Source organism: Podarcis cretensis, assembly GCF_951804945.1.
Source record: "Podarcis cretensis genome assembly, chromosome: 16".
NCBI lineage: Eukaryota > Metazoa > Chordata > Lepidosauria > Squamata > Lacertidae > Podarcis > Podarcis cretensis.
Window position 1 is genome coordinate 20584627 of NC_137186.1, and position 18371 is coordinate 20602997.

The window sequence follows — 18371 nt, forward strand, 5'->3', positions numbered from 1 at the left end:
CTCCCTAAAGGGTTAGCTCCCTTACACAGAAGGCAGAAGGGAACAGGACTCTGGACAGCTGCCAGAGAGCCCTGCAGGCTGGCACCCCACTGCCAGAGATGTTGTCTAAGCAAGGAGCTGAAGGTAACCAAAAACTCCATGTAGCCTGAAGGCCAGGAGTGTTGTCTGCTCCATATCTCTGGATTGCAACAGAGGCACCGCCTGATTTTGCAGTCTGTGGCTTCAGCAAGGTTTGGGAAATGAAAATACTGCAGTAGACTTATCCTCTGAGGATGGTGGTGTGGCAGGACTTCGCCCTCTGATGGAGCAGTACATCATCATCATCATCATCATCATCATCATCATCATAATTTATACCCTGCCCTCTCTGGGCAGCCTCCAACAGGATATTAAAAATACAATAAAAGAGCAAACATTAAAAACTTCCCAAAACAAGCCTGCCTTCAGATGTCTTCTCAAAGTCAGATAGTTGGTTTATATCTGATGGGACGGCATTCCACAGGGTGGGCGCCACTACCGAGAAGGCCCTCTGCCTGGTTCCCTGCTCACTTCTTGCAGTGAGGGAACCGCCAGAAGGCCCTCGGAGCTGGACCTCAGTGTCCAGGCAGAACGATGGGGGTGGAGACGCTCCTTCATATATACTGGAATGAGGCCCAAGTACTGGGGTAATTTTCCAGAAGTAAATAGCTCAGATCAGGGGTAGGCAACCTAAGGCCCGGGGGCCGGATGTGGCCCAATCGCCTTCTCAATCCGGCCTGCAGACGGTCCGGGAATCAGTGTGTTTTTACATGAGTAGAATGTTTCTTTTTATTTAAAATGCATCTCTGGGTGATTTGTGGGGCATAGGCATTCGTTCATTATTTTTTTTTTCAAAATATAGTCCGGCCCCCCACAAGGTCTGAGGGACAGTGGACTGGCCCATGGCTGAAAAAGTATGCTGACCCCTGATTTAAGAGAACACTGTAAACAACTAACAACTTTGGCAGTATTTGAGTAATGCTTATAATGTACGAAAAACTATGGTAAAAATGAATTATTTTTTGTTAAAAAAATGAGAGAGAAAGTAATGGGAATTTTTTTTTTGATAATGGTAACCCTGGAAGGGCGGAGGGGAGTTGAAGGATTCAGGGAATCCTAAACAATGAGGTGGATGTTTTGTTTGAATTTTAATTTTTTTATGTAAAACTCAATAAAAATACAGTGGTACCTTGGTTACATGCGCTTCAGGTTACATACGCTTCAGGTTAGAAACTCCGATAACGTAGAAATAGTACCTCGGGTTAAGAACTTTGCTTCAGGATGAGAACAGAAATCGTGCTCCGGTGGCATGGCAGCAGCAGGAGGCCCCATTAGCTAAAGTGGTGCTTCAGGTTAAGAACAGTTTCAGGTTAAGAACGGACCACCGGAATGAATTAAGTACTTAACCTGAGGTACCACTGTATATTAAAAAAAGAAAAAGAGATTGGCAGAGCAGTGCTCCGTTTGCCTGGCAGAACAACAGACACAACCCTTTACCTTTTGTACCGTAGATGACATTCAAGCCACACAGAAACCAGAGGTTTCTACAGATAATTTACCTCACAAAGGAAAACCTCTCTCCCTCCTCCATCCAGGCAAGCAAGAGGCATTATCACAGTTCAAGGGGCGCATTTCAGCCAGGCAAAGACTCTGAGCAGCACCAGTGAGAGTTGTGGCCTGGGAAGAGTCCTGAGGTCCGAGCAGAGAGTACTGGAGGGCCACATTCACACCCTCCCACCCCACCCCAGACCTAAAGTTCCTTATCCCTGAATCAGCATCTGCCAACACACACCTGGTGAAGTCATATCCAGCCCACAACCTGACAGTTATTCTTTTGGGGTGTACACGTCCTCCTGTCTTGTACAGTGGTACCTCGGGTTACATACGCTTCAGGTTACATACGCTTCAGGTTACAGACTCCGCTAACCCAGAAATATTACCTCAGGTTAAGAATTTTGCTTCACGATGGGAACACAAATCGCGCAGTAGCGGCGCGGCAGCAGCGGGAGGCCCCATTAGCTGTGGTGCTTCAGGTTAAGAACAGTTTCAGGTTAAGAACGGACCTCCAGAATGAATTAAGTACTTAACCCGAGGTACCACTGTAAAGGTAAAGGTACCCCTGCCAGTACGGGCCAGTCTTGACAGACTCTGGGGTTGTGCGCCCATCTCACTTAAGAGGCCAGGGGCCAGCGCTGTCCGGAGACACTTCCGGGTCACGTGGCCAGCGTGACATCACTGCTCTGGCGAGCCAGAGCCGCACACGGAAACGCCGTTTACCTTCCCGCTGGTAAGCGGTCCCTATTTATCTACTTGCACCCGGAGGTGTTTTCGAACTGCTAGGTTGGCAGGCGCTGGGACCGAGCAGCGGGAGTGCACCCCGCCGCAGGGATTCGAACCGCCGACCTTTCGATCGGCAAGTCCTAGGCGCTGAGGCTTTAACCCACAGCGCCACCTGCGTCCACTGTACTTTCTACAAAGACCTGAGGAACGAGATCATCACCCCACTCGTACTAACCATCCCAGGGCGCTCAACCACTGCCACAATGTCCTTTCTTCTGTCAGATCAAAATGAGCAGATAACTGCAAAGGTGGCTAGGTTCATAGCAGGAGCAATCAGAATAAGGGCCACTAACTGATGGCTGATTCAGGACTTTAAATTGTGCTCTTATATCAAATTTCCTTTTCTGCGTATACTGTGATGTGTTACTGTTCCTATGGCCATTGGCTAATGCAAATAAAGTTTTATCTATATTTTGGGGCGCTGCTGTGGGACACCCTTTGGTGTCTCTGCAGGGGAAGAACCAGCAAGGCTACGAAAAAGGATGAAGAGGCAGACACCCCTGGATATATAACGCAGTGCCACCTTGTGTCAGGAATGGTGAGCTGCAACTTAGCAGGGATGCCGTTGAAGGGTTCATGATGCCCAGCATGGAGAGAAGTTTTTCTCCCCCTCTCATAGCACTTGGACTGTGGACAAGCTAAATGCTGGAGGTTTAAGGGCGGATAAAAGAAAGGACTTATCCATGCATGTGGCATGTTGTTAAACTGTAGAACTCGCTGCCGCAGGACACAGACGGCCATCTATTTGGATGGCTTTAAATGAGGGATTGGACTAATAATAATAATAATAATAATAATAATAAATTATTTATACCCTGCCCATCTGGCTGGGTTTTCCCAGCCACTCTGGGCGGCTTCCAACACAATATTAAAATACAGTAATGCATCAAACATTAAAAGCTTCCCTAAACAGGGATGCCTTCAGATGTCTTCTAAAAGTCAGATACTGTAGTTGTTTATTTCTTTGGCATCTGATGGGAGGGCGTTCCACAGGGCGGGTGCCACTACCGAGAAGGCCCTCTGCCTGCTTCCCTTTAACCTCATTTCTCACAGTGAGGGAACCGCCAGAAGGCCCTCGGAGGTGGACCTCAGTGTCCGGGCTGAACGAGGGGGGTGGAGACGCTCCTTCAGGTGTACTGGGCAGGGGCAGTTTAGGGCTTTAAAGGTCAGCACCAACACTTTGAATTGTGCTCGGAAACATACTGGGAGCCAATGTAGGTCTTTTAAGACCGGTGTTATGTGGTCTTGGTAGCCGCTCCCAGTCACCAGTCTGCCTGGAGGAAAAGGCTATGCTCTATACCTCCACTGTCAGAGGCAGCAATGCCTCTGAATATCCGTAGCTGGAAACGGCAGGAGGGAAGAGTGTTCTTGTGTTTGGGTCCTGTTTGCAGGGTTTCCCATTGGGACATCTAGTTGGCCACTGAGAGAACAGGATGCTGGACTAGATGGGCCATTGGCTGGATCCAGCAGGCTCCTCTTACAAACTTATGTAAGTTTTGGTCAACTCTGTGAGGCTGCGTGCCAGTGATGGGCTTGGCCAGAGGCAAAAGGAGTTAGAGCGATGAGGGCAAATTTTTGCCTTTGTGCAATAGGCTGGCTTAACAACAACAAAACGAAATACCTTTTTCAGTCTGCTTCAAAAAGGACAGTGACTAGGAAGTGTTGTTGGGTTTTTCCTGCTTAAATCCTTTTGCAATGATGATGATGATGATGATGATGATAATACATTATTGCATTATGAAAGGGGATCTCTGAGATTTGAAATAGCTGGAACACAGGGTTTGTAACTCTGTTGTGCCTGGATCTTATTTGCATTTATCTGTTAGGCTTTCTGAGTTCTTTTTGATTTTTGATTTTTTTAAAAAATCTTTGTAAAAGAAAAGGAAAGACAGAAAGAAAGAAAGAAAGAAAGAAAGAAAGAAAGAAAGAAGCCTATGAAGAAAGTGGTGTGGTAAACTTGAGCAAAATTACCAAGAATGAAATACATGCTTCTGTTTCCATGGGAAATAAAATAAGTGTGTGGTGTATGATTGACTCTTAATTTCAGGGTCACAGGTTCGAGTCTCACATTGGGCAAAAGATTCCCGAATTGCAGGGACTTGGACTAGTCCTTCCAACCCTACAATTCTATAGTTTGATGACTCTCCTCGTAACCACTTTTGGGTCTGCCCCCACTCCTTACTAGCCATGGTGGCTAGATTCTTCCCCCACTGTCAGTTGCAATATACCCCTGTGTACCACTTTTATTTATCGAAAACATTTGAAATAAATAAATAAATGGCGGCAACACCCACAGGTGTGATTCATTGGGGGCCAGGCCGCGAACTGCTAGAGGCTGCGGAAGGGAGCATGGTGGGGAGAGGAGGGGGGAACATGCCTAGGGGGTAGGCGGGATCTCCTGAGAGACAGCTGCCTTGACTCTGCCTACTTCCTGTCTCTTCCCAACCCTTTCTGTTTTCCAGAGCAAACTGGTGAAGTACTTCAGCCGCCAGCTCTCGTGCAAGAGGAAAGTGGCCCTCCAGGAGCGCAATGCCAAGCTCGAGGGCTTCCCACAGCTCCTGCACTGGTTCCGCATCGTCAACGTCCGCAAGGAGGTCATGGAGGTGAGCTGCGCACGGGGTCTCGGAGGGGATGGCCCCTGCCTCTTCCCAGGCCTCCCTCCTCCAGCTCCTTGTCCCTCCAGCCCCCCTTCTCCCCTTCCTCTGTTCTGTGTGCCTTTGATGGTGCTCTACGAATCGTTCCTTTTTGGAGAAAGCGCAATAAGACGGGGACCAAATTGGAGTCGCTAAGAAGCACAGTGGAAGAATCATGTGCTGTGAGCTCACAGTGCTGAGGTGTTTTAATTAGTTTAATAATAATAATAATAATAATAAATTTTATTTATATCCCGCCCTCCCCAGCCGAAGCCGGGCTCAGGGCGGCTAACAATAATCAAATAATCAAATAATCACACATTCTAAAAATATTTCATTATAAAAATTAATTAAAATCAAATCAAATTAATGGCAACCGGTTAAGCAAAATTCTGTGCACGTTGCCAGAGGAGGGAGTCAGGCTGCGCCCTGACCAAAGGCCTGGTGGAACAACTCTGTCTTGCAGGCCCTGCGGAAAGATGTCAGGTCCCGCAGGGCCCTAGTCTCTTGTGATAGAGCGTTCCACCAGATTGGAGCCGCAGCCGAGAAGGCCCTGGCTCTAGTTGAGGCCAGCCTAACCTCTCTGAGGCCTGGGACCTTGAGGATGTTATTATTTGCAGACCGTAGGTTTAGTTAGTTAATTAGTTGATGTAAAGCACAGGCGGGGGACGCGGGTGGCGCTGTGGGTTAAACCACAGAGCCTAGGACTTGCCAATCAGAAGGTAAGCGGTTCGAATCCCTGCGATGGGGTGAGCTCCCGTTGCTCAGTCCCTGCTCCTGCCAACCTAGCAGTTCGAAAGCACGTCAAAGTGCAAGTAGATAAATAGGTACCACTCCAGCGGGAAGGTAAACAGCATTTCCGCGCGCTGCTCTGGTTCGCCAGAAGCGGCTTAGTCATGCTGGCCACATGACCCGGAAGCTGTACGCCCGCTCCCTCGGCCAATAAAGCGAGACGAGCACTGCAACCCCAGAGTCAGTCACGACTGGACCTAATGGTCAGGGGTCCCTTTACCTTTACCTAAAGCAGAGACAGTTGAAAGCACACTGAGAAACTGAGGTTCTCTGCAAACCTTCACTTCACTTACGTTTCTTGTTTTTTTAAAAAGTTTTTACAGTGATACCTCGGTTGTCGAACATCTCAGAAGCTGAACCTTTCAGTTTTCGAACGCCGAAAGCCCGGAAGTAAATGCTTCTGTTTTCAAATGCACCTTGGAAGTCAAACAGCTTCCGCTGAGTGTGTCCCCCGCCATTTTATCCATTGACTTTGCAGACTGCCCTTTGCGCCTCGGTTTTCGAACATTTCGGAAGTTGAACGGTCTTCCAGAACGGATTACGTTCGACAACCAAGGCACCACTGTATTAAATATTGTATTGTGTTACAAAACAGCCAAATAAACAAGGAAAAATACATCTAGCGTCTCCCCTTTCGATTCATAGAGTCTGTTCCACAGTTGCTTTAAGAGACGCTATTGTCAACAGACATCATGTGGTTGGAGGGGAAAGAGAGGGCGATGTGGGGGGTAAACAATGGGTGCGCATGGAGATAGATAAAATCAGAAACATCTTCACTACCTGTTCCTCCAAAACAAACTAAGGAAAATTCCCACAACGCTAAACAGGTCCACACAGTCCACAAAGCATAGAAGGAAGAAGTAGGAACACGGACCCCAACCGTATCCCATCACTCTTATTCCATCATTCAGCCCAAAGCATCCATATAAAAAGGCCTGGCAGGTCTATCACATTGCTGACTTTTAAACTTCACTACTTCTTTTTCTTTATGTAACATAAAAACTTCATTAGGGCCAAAATTCACAATGTGGTATGTAGTTACAAAGAACCGTTTCTAGGATTGCCGTATTTTGTACTAGGGGCCTTGTAGTTATAACTCTAATACAGGCATAGGCAAATTCGGCCCTCCAGATGTTTTGGGACAACAACTCCCATGATCCCTAGCTAACAGGACCAGTGGTCAGGGATGATGGGAATTGTAGCCCCAAAACATCTGGAGGGCCGAGTTTGCCTATGCCTGCTCTAACAGTAGTTTGATCTCCAGTAATGAGTACATGATCATGTTTAAATCCATGCAAATAACGTATTTCATTGGCAGATGTCCACAGGCTGGTCTTTTTTTGAAAGGCACGAAAGGAGGCCAAGATATCGTCAGTTGGCAACCCCTGACTCTTTTCCAAATTACAATTTCTGCTGACTCTCCAAGGAAGCAGTTTTTGAGATATGAATAGCAGAACCCACCTATGGCAGCAGCAGCATCTACCAGTGTGGTGTAGTGGTTAAGAGCAGTAGTCTCGTAATCTGGTGAACTGGGTTCGCTTCCCCGCTCCTCCACATGCAGCTGCTGGGTGACCTTGGGCCAGTCACACTTCTCTGAAGTCTCTCAGCCCCACTCACCTCACAGAGTGTTTGTTGTGGGGGAGGAAGGGAAAGGAGAATGTTAGCTGCTTTGAGACTCCTTCAGGTAGTGATAAAGCGGGATATCAAATCCAAATTCTTCTTCTACTTCTTCTCCTACTAAGCCAATTACCTTTCTTCTCTCTGTCCCCTTATGATTTGAAGCTTGCTCAACAGATGACAACTGGCCATTGATTACTGGTGCTTGAGTGTACTAGTACTGTATCCACTTTATCAAAATGATTGTCGGTTTTATTACTTTTATATATTCTCTGATCAGATCCCTCTTTTAAGGTAAGAGACAAATAAAAGGAAGCGCTCCTGAATATAAGCCGCACTCTCCTTCCAATTTCAGACCCTGAAAAGTTAAAAGTGCGGTCACACTTCTTTGGTGCACTGTCTCCACAGGTCCACAAGAGGGCAGCATTGCTCAACTCTGTGAGTCTTTTTCCACTAGGAAAAACAACTTTGGCTTCCTAAAAGGAGCTCAACAACTCTGACAATGGGTAGATCACTGCCAGTTTTTTTAATACAGACAATTGGAAGTTGGACGCCCCTGATCTAGCTCATATGCATAGGCTTAGCTGGCAGCTCCTGACTAAAACACCTCCTTTTTTTAGCATTAAAGGGAGCAAAATGAGAAGTAGGATTGGATTTTTCTTTTTATGTTGGGCCACTTTCTCAGTGGAAAATCTGAAAAGCGACATAGGACCGAAGGAAGCTGCCTTAGCCAGGCCCTTGGTCCATCTAGCTCAATACAGGCAACTCTAACTGGCAGCAGCGGTTCTCCAGGGTTTGGGGCAAGGGACATTCCTAGCCCTAACGGAAGATGCTGAGAGTTGAACGGGAACTTCTGTGAGCAAGGCAGATGCTCTACCCTTCAAACTATCCAGCAGTATCAAGTTATAGGAAAACTGGTGCTATTTACAGTAATCCTTCTAGTTGGTTAATTGGTTTGGCAACTTCCATGCACATTATTATTATTATTATTATTATTATTATTATTATTATTATTTATTTATACACCGCCCATCTGGCTGGGCTTCCCCAGCCACTCTGGGTGGCTTCCAAAAAAAAAAAAGATTAAAATACTGTAATACATCAAACATTAAAAGCTTCCCTAAACAGGGTTGCCTTCAGATGTCTTCTAAAAGTCTGGTAGTTGTTGTTCTCTTTGACATCTGGTGGGAGGGCGTTCCACAGGGAGGGCGCCACTACCGAGAAGGCCCTCTGCCTGGTTCCCTGTAACTTGGCTTCTCACAGTGAGGGAACCACCAGAAGGCCCTCGGTGCTGGACCTCAGTGTCCGGGTAGAACGATGGGGGTGGAGATGCTCCTTCGGGTATACTGGGCCGAGGCCGTTTAGGGCTTTAAAGGTCAGCACCAACACTTTGAATTGTGCTCGGAAATGTACTGGGAGCCAATGTAGGTCTTTCACGACCGGTGTTATATGGTCTCGGCGGCCCTCTCAGTCACCAGTCTAGCTGCCGCAAGACTGGCTTGCATCATCACATGGTGTGTGATGCTAATTATTTTCCCCAAGAGTTAAATGATAAGTAATCAGAGGCAGCTACAGGAGAGCTATGAGATTCAGGTGAGGGTCAGATGCCTTGTCAATCCCAGCAGGTATATAAGAGGACAACCCGGCCTGCCCAGGTCGCCTTTTCCCTGTGGCAAGCAAATCTTGAAACTATAAACCGCTACTGATAATACCCAGGAAACACCAAGCTCAGCAGAATAGCATCTGTTTGCATGTAGAAGTTCCCAGGTTCAGACCCTGAAGGCATCTCCTGCTCGGGCTGGCAGAGAGACCCTTGTCTGTAACTTTGCTGCCAGTCTGTGCAGACAGTCCTGCACAGATGGACCAACTCGATGGATCAACGGTGGCCCTCCAGGCATTTTCATCTGGCCCTTGGGACTCTGCCCAGGTCCTGCCCCTCTTTAGCCCTGCTTTGTCTTGTCTTCTAGGGTCGGGCAGTCCAACCTCTCTGATCAGGCAGGCTGCAAGTGTCCTTCGACACAGATAGTATTGTTTCTTTTTTTCAATCTCACTCACTTCTTTCTTTCTCCCCCCCCCCCACTTATCTTTTTATACATGAAATTTTCTTAATAAAATATTATTATTAATAGTAAAAACAACAACACACAGATCCCAGGGGCTGCACACTGAATTTTAATTTCCCTATTGTAAATCAAAGCTGCTCGCAATATAGTTAATATTATTTAACATGCACAGTTAATGGCTCAAATGTGTCCTTGAACTGCAATGGGGCCTCTTAGAATCATAGAATTGTAGAGTTGGAAGGGATCCCAAGGGTCATCTAGCTCAACCCCCTATAATTCAGGAATCTCAACTGGACCATACGTTACAGGTGGCCATCCGACCTCTGCTTTTGTTCGTGACCCCATGGACCAGAGCACGCCAGGCACTCCTGTCTTCCACTGCCTCCCGCAGTTTGGTCAAACTCATGCTGATACCTTCAAGAACACTATCCAACCATCTCGTCCTCGTCGGCCCCTTCTCCTTGTGCCCTCCATCTTTCCCAACATCAGGGTCTTTTCCAGGGAGTCTTCTCTTCTCATGAGGTGGCCAAAGTATTGGAGCCTCAGCTTCAGGATCTGTCCTTCCAGTGAGCACTCAGGGCTGATTTCCTTCAGAATGGATAGGTTTGATCTTCTTGCAGTCTATGGGACTCTCAAGAGTCTCCTCCAGCACCATAATTCAAAAGCATCAATTCTTCGGCGATCAGCCTTCTTTATGGTCCAGCTCTCACTTCCGTACATCACTACTGGGAAAACCATCCTGTTGTCTTTGTCCATGGAGTTTTCTTGGCAGGGATACTGGAGTGGCTTGCTGGTTCCTGCTGCAGGTGGATCACATTTGGTCAAAACTCTCCACTATGACCTGTCCATCTTGGGTGTCCCTGCATGGCATCGCTCATAGCTTCTCTGAGTTATTCAAGCCCTTTTGCCACGGCAAGGCAGTGATCCATGAAGGGGCAACCTCTGCTTAAACCCCCCCAAAGAAGGAGAGTCTGCCACCTCCCGAGGGAGACCTTTCCACTGTCAAACAGATCTTACTATCAGAAAGTTCTTCCTGATGTTTAGTCAGAATCTCCTTTGCGTTTAGTTGGAATCTTTGCATTGTTCTGTATAACTGCGGTTTCAACGAAAGATCTTTTGTTCAGTTCAAATCTCTCTCTTTTTTTTTAAAAAAAAACATTTATTTGAAAGTTACAATGCAGTACATTTTCAATCAATATATCCACTCCACAGTTCAAATATCTGAAACCACCATTCTGCCTGAGCCCCACAAGAGCCCCACAGGTCAAGGTTATGCTTATTTTGCAGGAGAGCTGTTTGCGATGTCACCAGGTAATCTTTGCTACCCAGAGAAAACTCTCAGTTGCCCTTGGCAACCGAGCAAGTGACTGAACAGCTTGATGTCACATTCAGAATGCAACTTGTTAATACCTTCTTGGCGTCTTGCTTTTTTGCAAAAGTCTCTCGGAGAGCCCAGTACCTGGGAGCGATCTTGCCCACCCCCGCAGCGCCTTAAATTGCCCCGAGGTGCAAAGGCGCACCGACCATTTCCATGGGATTGCTGGCCCTTGGCTATTTCTAGGAATAGAAACTTCATAAATATTGAATCTGTTACTTACCTTGGCTCCATCTGCAGCGCACGTTTAAAGTGGCGCTGTACCCCTGAAAGCAGCCCTGGGTTCCCTCAGAGAATCCCGGGAGCTGTAGTTTGTTATAGGTGCTGAGAGTTGTTAGGAGACTCCCCACACCCTGTTCCCTTCACAAAGCTACAATTCCCAGAGTGGTTTAACACTCTCTCCCTCTTCCACGGAGCTCTGGGAATTGTAGCTCTTGTGAGGGAAACAGAGATCTCCTAGCAACTCTCAGCACCTTTAGCAAACTACAGTTCCCGGAATCCTTGGGAGGAAGCCAAGGCTATTTAAAATGGTACGACACTGCTTTAAATGTGTAGTGCAGATGAAAACATTTTAAGATCCAGAGAGGAGAGAAAAGCAGCGTGTTTATACTCTCTAACATTTCTCCAATAAAAACAGGGACATCCTATTTAATAATAATAATAATAATAATAATAATAATAATAATAATAATACAGTAAATCTCGGATCATGAACGCCTTTGTTTTGGAATGTTTCGGCTCCCGAATGCCAAAAATCTGGAAGTAAATGCTCCGGTTTTTGAACGTTTTTTGGAAGCTGAACGTCTGACATGGCTTCCGCTTGTGAGCAGGAAGCTCCTGCAACCGATCGGAAGCCGTGCCTCGGTTGTTGAACATTTCAGAAGCTGAACGGACTTCCAGATTGGATTATGTTTGACAGCTGAGGTTTGACTGGAATAATAATAATAGTAATAATTTTATTATTTATACCCTGCCCAGCTGACTGGGTTGCCCCAGCCACTCTGGGCAGCTTCCAACATATATAAAAACACAATAGAACATTAAAAAATTTCCCTGTAGAGGGCTACCTTCAGATGTCTTTTAAAGGTTGTTATCTCCTTAGCTTGCAGGTCTCATAACTCCATACCCTCCAACATTTCTCCGATGAAAATAGGGACGTCCTAATGAAAAGCAGGACATTCTGGGATCAAATCAGAAGCTGGGACGGCTTCTGTAATTCTGGGACTGTCCCTGAAAAACAGGGGCACTCAGAGGGTCTGTTATACTCACTAAAGAAGGTTTAATGACAAAACATAAGAATTTACTTTTTTGTTTATTTTGTATTTGAGGTGGCGGGTGATGTAAATGTAGGATTTTCTTTTGTTTGTTTTTTGTTGATGTGTAAAATAAAGCATAAACTCAAAAAAAGAAGAAAGAAGAAAAAAGAAAGAACCAGCAGCAAGGCTCTTCTCAGTTATTTATTTATTGATTTATTTATTTGCAAAGATGTCTAGACTGCTAGCATTAAGAGAGAGAGAGAAAAAAAAAAACAGTGGTGAACATCTTAAAAATCAATACTGTAATACAATTTCATTCATAAGACAAATACAAAGCATGTCTTAAATCAAATCAATAGACCAATATATATAACTGGATCACCCCTTAAGGAAAGCCTTGTGTTAGTAGTAGGAGTCATTGGGAGCAGGTGTCTCTTGGAGCTGGTAGGGTGCTACGCATGGAGACCAACAGTAAAAGTAAAGGTAAAGGGAGCCCTGACCATTAGGTCCAGTTGTGGCCGACACTGGGGTTGTGGCACTCATCTCGCTTTATTGGCCAAGGGAGCCGGCGTACAGCTTCCGGGTCATGTGGCCAGCATGACTAAGCCGCTTCTGGTGAACCTGAGCAGTGCACAGAAATGCCGTTTACCTTCCCGCCGGAGCAGTACCTATTTATCTACTTGCACTTTGACATGCTTTCGAACTGCTAGGTTGGCAGGAGCAGGGACTGAGCAACGGGAGCTCACCCCGTCGCGGGGATTCGAACTGCCAACCTTCTGATTGGCAAGCCCAAGAGGCTCAGTGGTTTACACCACAGCGCCACCTGTGTCCCTTAGACCAACAGTAAGTGGCGCTAAAGACAAAGGCAGACAGAGGCCAATTTAATTCCAGTTTTGATCCCATCCTCCCGGCTGGGGTAGCACTGAGATGGGGTGGGGAGTGGGGAGGAAGCTGCCAGGCAAGGCCCCTGCCCTGGACGTTCTGTAAAGGAAGTCAGGCAGGCAGGCAGGGACTGGCTAAGGGCAGGCTGAACTTGATGTGACAGTGCCCCGTTTGCCCTGCGTTGTATCCAGTTATTACCATTTAATTTTTGCCTGGTTTTGTGCCTACAAAACAAAAAGAAAAGATTAAAAAAATGTAAACCATAAAGCGACACAGCCTGGAAGGACAGAAGTCCAAAAATACAGTATGGCTCCAAAGGGATAATAAAGTGTTAACTCATTCAAATGTTCCCTTTACTAATAACAAAGGTATGCAAAAATGAGAATTTTCTCACAGGATCAATAATAGAGGTTCTATAAAGCCTTAGAAGAGCCAGACATTCGCTTATGCTGGTGACAGAAAGCACTTGTCTGCCTTAATATTCATATAAGAAATTGCACCCAAAATTTGTCCTCCTCTCGGCAAACCCATTGGAATGAAGGAACCTGATTCAAACAGGACCATTAATCCCAGCGGGTCTTTTCTGAGTAGGATTTATTTGGCTGCAACCCTTTACATTTCAGGAGGATGCGACTGAGTTGTTGATCTCTGGCAGATTTGCTTGGCCTGATGAGACTCTCTTCCTCCTTCTTATGACACTTGCCTTCCCCCTTCCTCCCTCTAGGAAATCACTCCCGGCCAGTTGAACCTGGAGGACCTTCTGGAGATGACGGATGAGCAGGTCTGCATGACGGTGAAGAAGTTTGGGGCCAACCAGGAAGAATGCGCAAGGCTCAACGCCTCCCTCTCCTGCCTCCGGAGCGTCCATAAATCAGGTGCGAAGGTGTGCTCTCCCTCTCTCCCTCGCTGATGACTGGGTGTCTAACTTTCAGTGGAGAACCTTGGGGCCCTCCCAGTTAGGTTATACAGTGGTGCCTTGCAAGACGAAAAGAATCCGTTCCGCGATTCTCTTCGTCTAGCGGTTTTTTCGTCTTGCGAAGCAAGCCCATTGACGGCTTAGCGGATTAGCGCTATTAGCGGCTTAGTGGCTTTTAGTGGCTTTTAGCGGCTTATCAGCTTAGCGGATAAGCAGATAAGCGGTTTAGTGGCTTAGAAAAAGGGGGGGGGGAAGGAAAAAAAAGTCGGAAAAACTCGCAAGACATTTCGTCTTGCGAAGCAAGCCCATAGGGAAATTCGTTTTGCGAAGCACCTCCAAAACGGAAAACCCTTTCGTCTAGCGGGTTTTTCGTCTTGCGAGGCATTCGTCTTGCGGGGCACCACTGTATAATAATAATAATAATAATAATAATAATAATAATAATAATAATAAATTTATAATTTATAATTCATACCCTGCCCATCTGGCTGGGTTTCCCTAGCCACTCTGGGCAGCTTCCAACCAAATATTAAAAACAATACAGCATCAGACATTAAAAACTTCCCTAAACAAGGCCGCCTTCAGTTGTCTTTTAAAAGTAAAATAGTTGTTTACTGCCTTGACATCTGGTGGGAGGGTGTTCCACAGGGCAGGCGCCACTACTGAGAAGGCCTTCTGCCTGGTTCCCTGTAACCTCACTTTTCTCAGTGAGGGAACCGCCAGAAGGCCCTCAGAGCTGAACCTCAGTGTCCGAGCTGGATGATGGGGGTGGTGACGCTCCTTCAGGTATACAGTATATATATATTCTAACCCCAGGCTACAGGACCTTATCTCCAATGGCCCATCTAGTCCAGCGTCCTGTTCTCACAATTACCACACTGACCTGAGCACAACAGTGCTCTCCCCTACAGCAGCTGGTATATAGAAGCAATGCCTTTATCATGGCTAGTACCCACCCCCAGTAGCCTCCACCTTTCCTTGAATTTCCCCAGTCCTCTTTTAAAGCCATCTAAGTTGGTGATGGGGGGATGCAGGTGGCTCTGTGGGTTAAACCACAGAGCCTAGGACTTGCCAATCAGAAGGTTGGCGGTCTGAATCCCCGTGGTGGGGTGAGCTCCCGTTGTTCGGTCCCTGCTCCTACTAACCTAGCAGTTCAAAAGCACATCAAAGTGCAAGTAGATAAATAGGTACCGCTCTGGCAGGAAGGTAAACTGTGTTTCCGTGCGCTGCTCTGGTTCACCAGACGCGGCTAAGTCATGCTGGGCACATGACCCGGAAGCTGTACGGCGGCTCCCTCGGCCAATAAAGTGAGATGAGCACCGCAACCCCAGAGTCGGTCACGACTGGACCTAATGGTCAGGGGCCCCTTTACCTTTTTAAGTTGGTGATGGCCACTGCCTTCTGTGGGAGGTAGGTTTGCAGTTTAGCTAGGTGTCCACCACTGGCGTGCGGCTCTGGTTGCCCAGATGAGAATAAGAGCATAGGAACATAAGAGGAGCCTGCTAGATCAGGCCAATAGCCCATCTAGTCCAGTGACCCTCCTCTTAAAGTGGGCAACCAGATGTCTCCATGGAAAGCCCCACAAGCAGGACCTGAGCGCAAGAGCCCTCTCCCCACCTGTGATTCGCGGCAACTGGCATTCAGAGACATTATTGCCTCTGATCGTGGAGGAAGAGCATAGCCATCAGGCTAGTAGCCAGCCATAGCACTGTCCTCTGGCGCTGCCTCCTGTGGGAGTGAGTTCCACAGTTTAACTACACATTGCATGAAGAAATACTCTCTCGTTTATCTGTCCTGAATCGTCTAACAATGAACCTTGAGCTTCATTGTCTCTCTGTTAGTTCCAGTGTTATGGGAGAGGGAAGGAAACACTTCCCATTAACCACTTTCTCTAGGGGTAACTTTTATACACCTCTGGCAATCTCCTTTTACTCTCCTTTTCTCAGAAAAGGTGAAACTGGAGTGGAAAGTAGGGTGGGGAAAGCTTCTTGGCTTCCCTGATCTGCTTATAGCTTCTAGTATATCCTAGAACGGCTGACAGGACCCTCCTGTTAGGGGTGCCTGGAAATCTCGCAGCTTGTTGACGTTCCTTTATGAATTCTCATCCGCCTCTCTGCTTAACAGTTTCTTCAACAGCTGTAAAAAGAGTGTACAGCAAACTTTGATTGCAACTGCAAGTCTTGCAAACCTCTCTGTCATTTTGGAAGTGTGTATGTGTGTGGTGTGGTGGGGGGAGAGACCTAATTGGATGGCTTCTAAATGCACAGGGAATGGCTGTTGCTCAGCAGCTGAGCAACTCCTTTGCATACAGAAGGTACCAGGTTCAACTCTTGTTGTTTCCAGGCTGGGCTAGATGAGAGCCTGGTCTGATATCCTAGAGAGCCACCACCAGTCAGTATTGACAGTACAGTGGTACCTCGGGTTACAGACGCTTCAGGTTACAGACGCTTCAGGTTACAGACTCCGCTAACCCAGAAATAGTACCTCGGGTTAAGAACTTTGCTTCAAGATGAGAACAGAAATTGTGCAGTGGCGGCAGCGGGAGGCCGCATTAGCTAAAGTGGTACCTTAGGTTAAGAACAGTTTCAGGTTAAGAATGGACCTCCAGAACGAATTAAGTTCTTAATCCGAGGTACCACTGTACTGAGCTGGATGGATTAATGGTCACAAATTGATAAGATAACCTCCTGAGTATGTTTTTTTTAACAGTTACTGCAACCTGCCCTGGGACTTAGGGTGAATGGAGGGTAATAGTCATCGCCATCACCATCATAATCATCTGTAAAAAAATAAATAAAGTCTGCCTGCTTGGCCTCTTGCAAACAGCAGAGGGTGCTGTGGGATAACAGAAGCCACACTGAGCTCAGTGTGGCAGTTGGATGTGGCGGGTCTCAAAATTCGCTGCTCTGGCTATAGGCAACCAGCTGTATGAATGGCATCATAGAAGTGGAGAGATGGAAGGGACCCCAAGAGTCATCTAGTCCAACCCTCTGCAGTTCAGGGATGACAGATAAGGAATCCTTGGCAGGTGGCCAGCCAACCTCTCTTTAAAAACCTCTCTAGAAGGAGAGCCTACCACTTTCCGAGATATTGCCTGTAAGCTCCCAGCAGTTGGGGGACCTGCACCCGTGCTGAGATTTGGCTTCCCACCACCTGGCCGTGTGATCAGCAACTCTGTGGTTGAGGAGGTCTTGGCTATGGGCCACCATGGCTGTGCTCTACCTCTGCCGTCAGAGCAGCATGCTTCTGAATGACAGTTGCTGGGAATGACAGGTGAGGCAGAGCGCTGGTGGTCTTAGGACCTGCTTGCGGACATCTGGCTGGCTGCTGTGAGAACGGGATGCTGGACTTGACGGGCCAACCTGGAAGGGTGTTGCGTTCAACCGCCTCCAGCCCATTGTGATAATCATAATGAACTCACAGTAAGAAGGACCGTGTGCGGAGGAGGGCAACCAAGATAATCAAGTGTCTCAAAACAAAGCCTTATGAGGAACGGTTGAAGGAGCTGGGTATGTTTAGACCGGAAAGAGGAGACTGAGAGGAGATACGGTAGCCATCTTCAAATATCTCAAAGGCTGCCACATGGAAGAGGGAACAAGCTTGTTTTGTTCTGTTCTGGGTGGTAGGACTCGAACCAATGGCTTCAAGTTACAAGAAAGGAGATTCGGACTAAACATACAGAAAAAACTTTCAGACCGTGGGAGCTGTTTGAATCTGGAACATTCTCCCTCAGGAAGTGGTGGACTTTCCTTCCTTGGAGGTTTTGAAGCAGAGGCTGGATGGTCATCTGTCATGGATGCTTTAGCTGAGATTCCTGCCTTGCAGGGGGTTGGACTAGATGACCCTCGGGGTCCCTTCCAACTCTACAATTCTCTTATTCTATGACCTTGGCGTGACCCTAAATCAACTCCTGATGCCTTCCCCTTCTTTGCTTTAAGGCAGAGGAATCTGGCATGGGGGAACGAGGAAGAGCTGGAAGGCTGCACAGGAAAGCGCTGATTTCACCCTTCAGAGGTGTGGCTGGTTGTTGCATCCTGGGACAAGCCCATCACAGTTTTCCATCTTCCCCGCCCAGGGACAAAGCTGGCTTCTGGAGTCTTGATGTTAGAGGGGGAGGAGAAATCCCCCCCCATCCCAATGTAATTATACCCTCACATGCATTTGCCTCTCCCTCCACTGGTTTTTCTTCCTGGCTTCCTTCAGGCATGACATTAAATTTGCCACTCTTAACACACACACATAAAGTCGACACTGGATCCTGTTCTGCCTTTCTGCCAATGGCACACTCCCTTGGAATCTAGCTACTGCCAGGTCACAGGATTGATTCCAGAGGTGGGGAACCTTTTCCTGTCCGAGGGCCGCAGTTCCTTCTGGGTAGCCTTCTGAGGGCCAAATGCATTCCTTGGAGGCCAGACCTGCTGCCTCTGTGGATCCTGGCGCATGAGGCAGTCCCCTCACCTTGCCTCATGGGTGGGTCAG

At 47.3% G+C, this 18371-nt stretch overlaps 1 protein-coding gene across 1 annotated transcript in view; it reads left to right on the plus strand.

The window, feature by feature from the left end:
* Nucleotides 1–18371, plus strand: part of KSR2 (kinase suppressor of ras 2) — a gene marked incomplete at its 3' end in the record, with an annotated part of 188118 nt that overhangs the window by 22269 nt on the left and 147478 nt on the right. The window contains exons 2-3 of the mRNA XM_079956588.1: nucleotides 4821–4961; nucleotides 13701–13851. Of these exons, the coding sequence (XP_079812714.1) occupies nucleotides 4821–4961; nucleotides 13701–13851 (292 nt within the window). The remainder of the gene's footprint in view (nucleotides 1–4820; nucleotides 4962–13700; nucleotides 13852–18371) is intronic.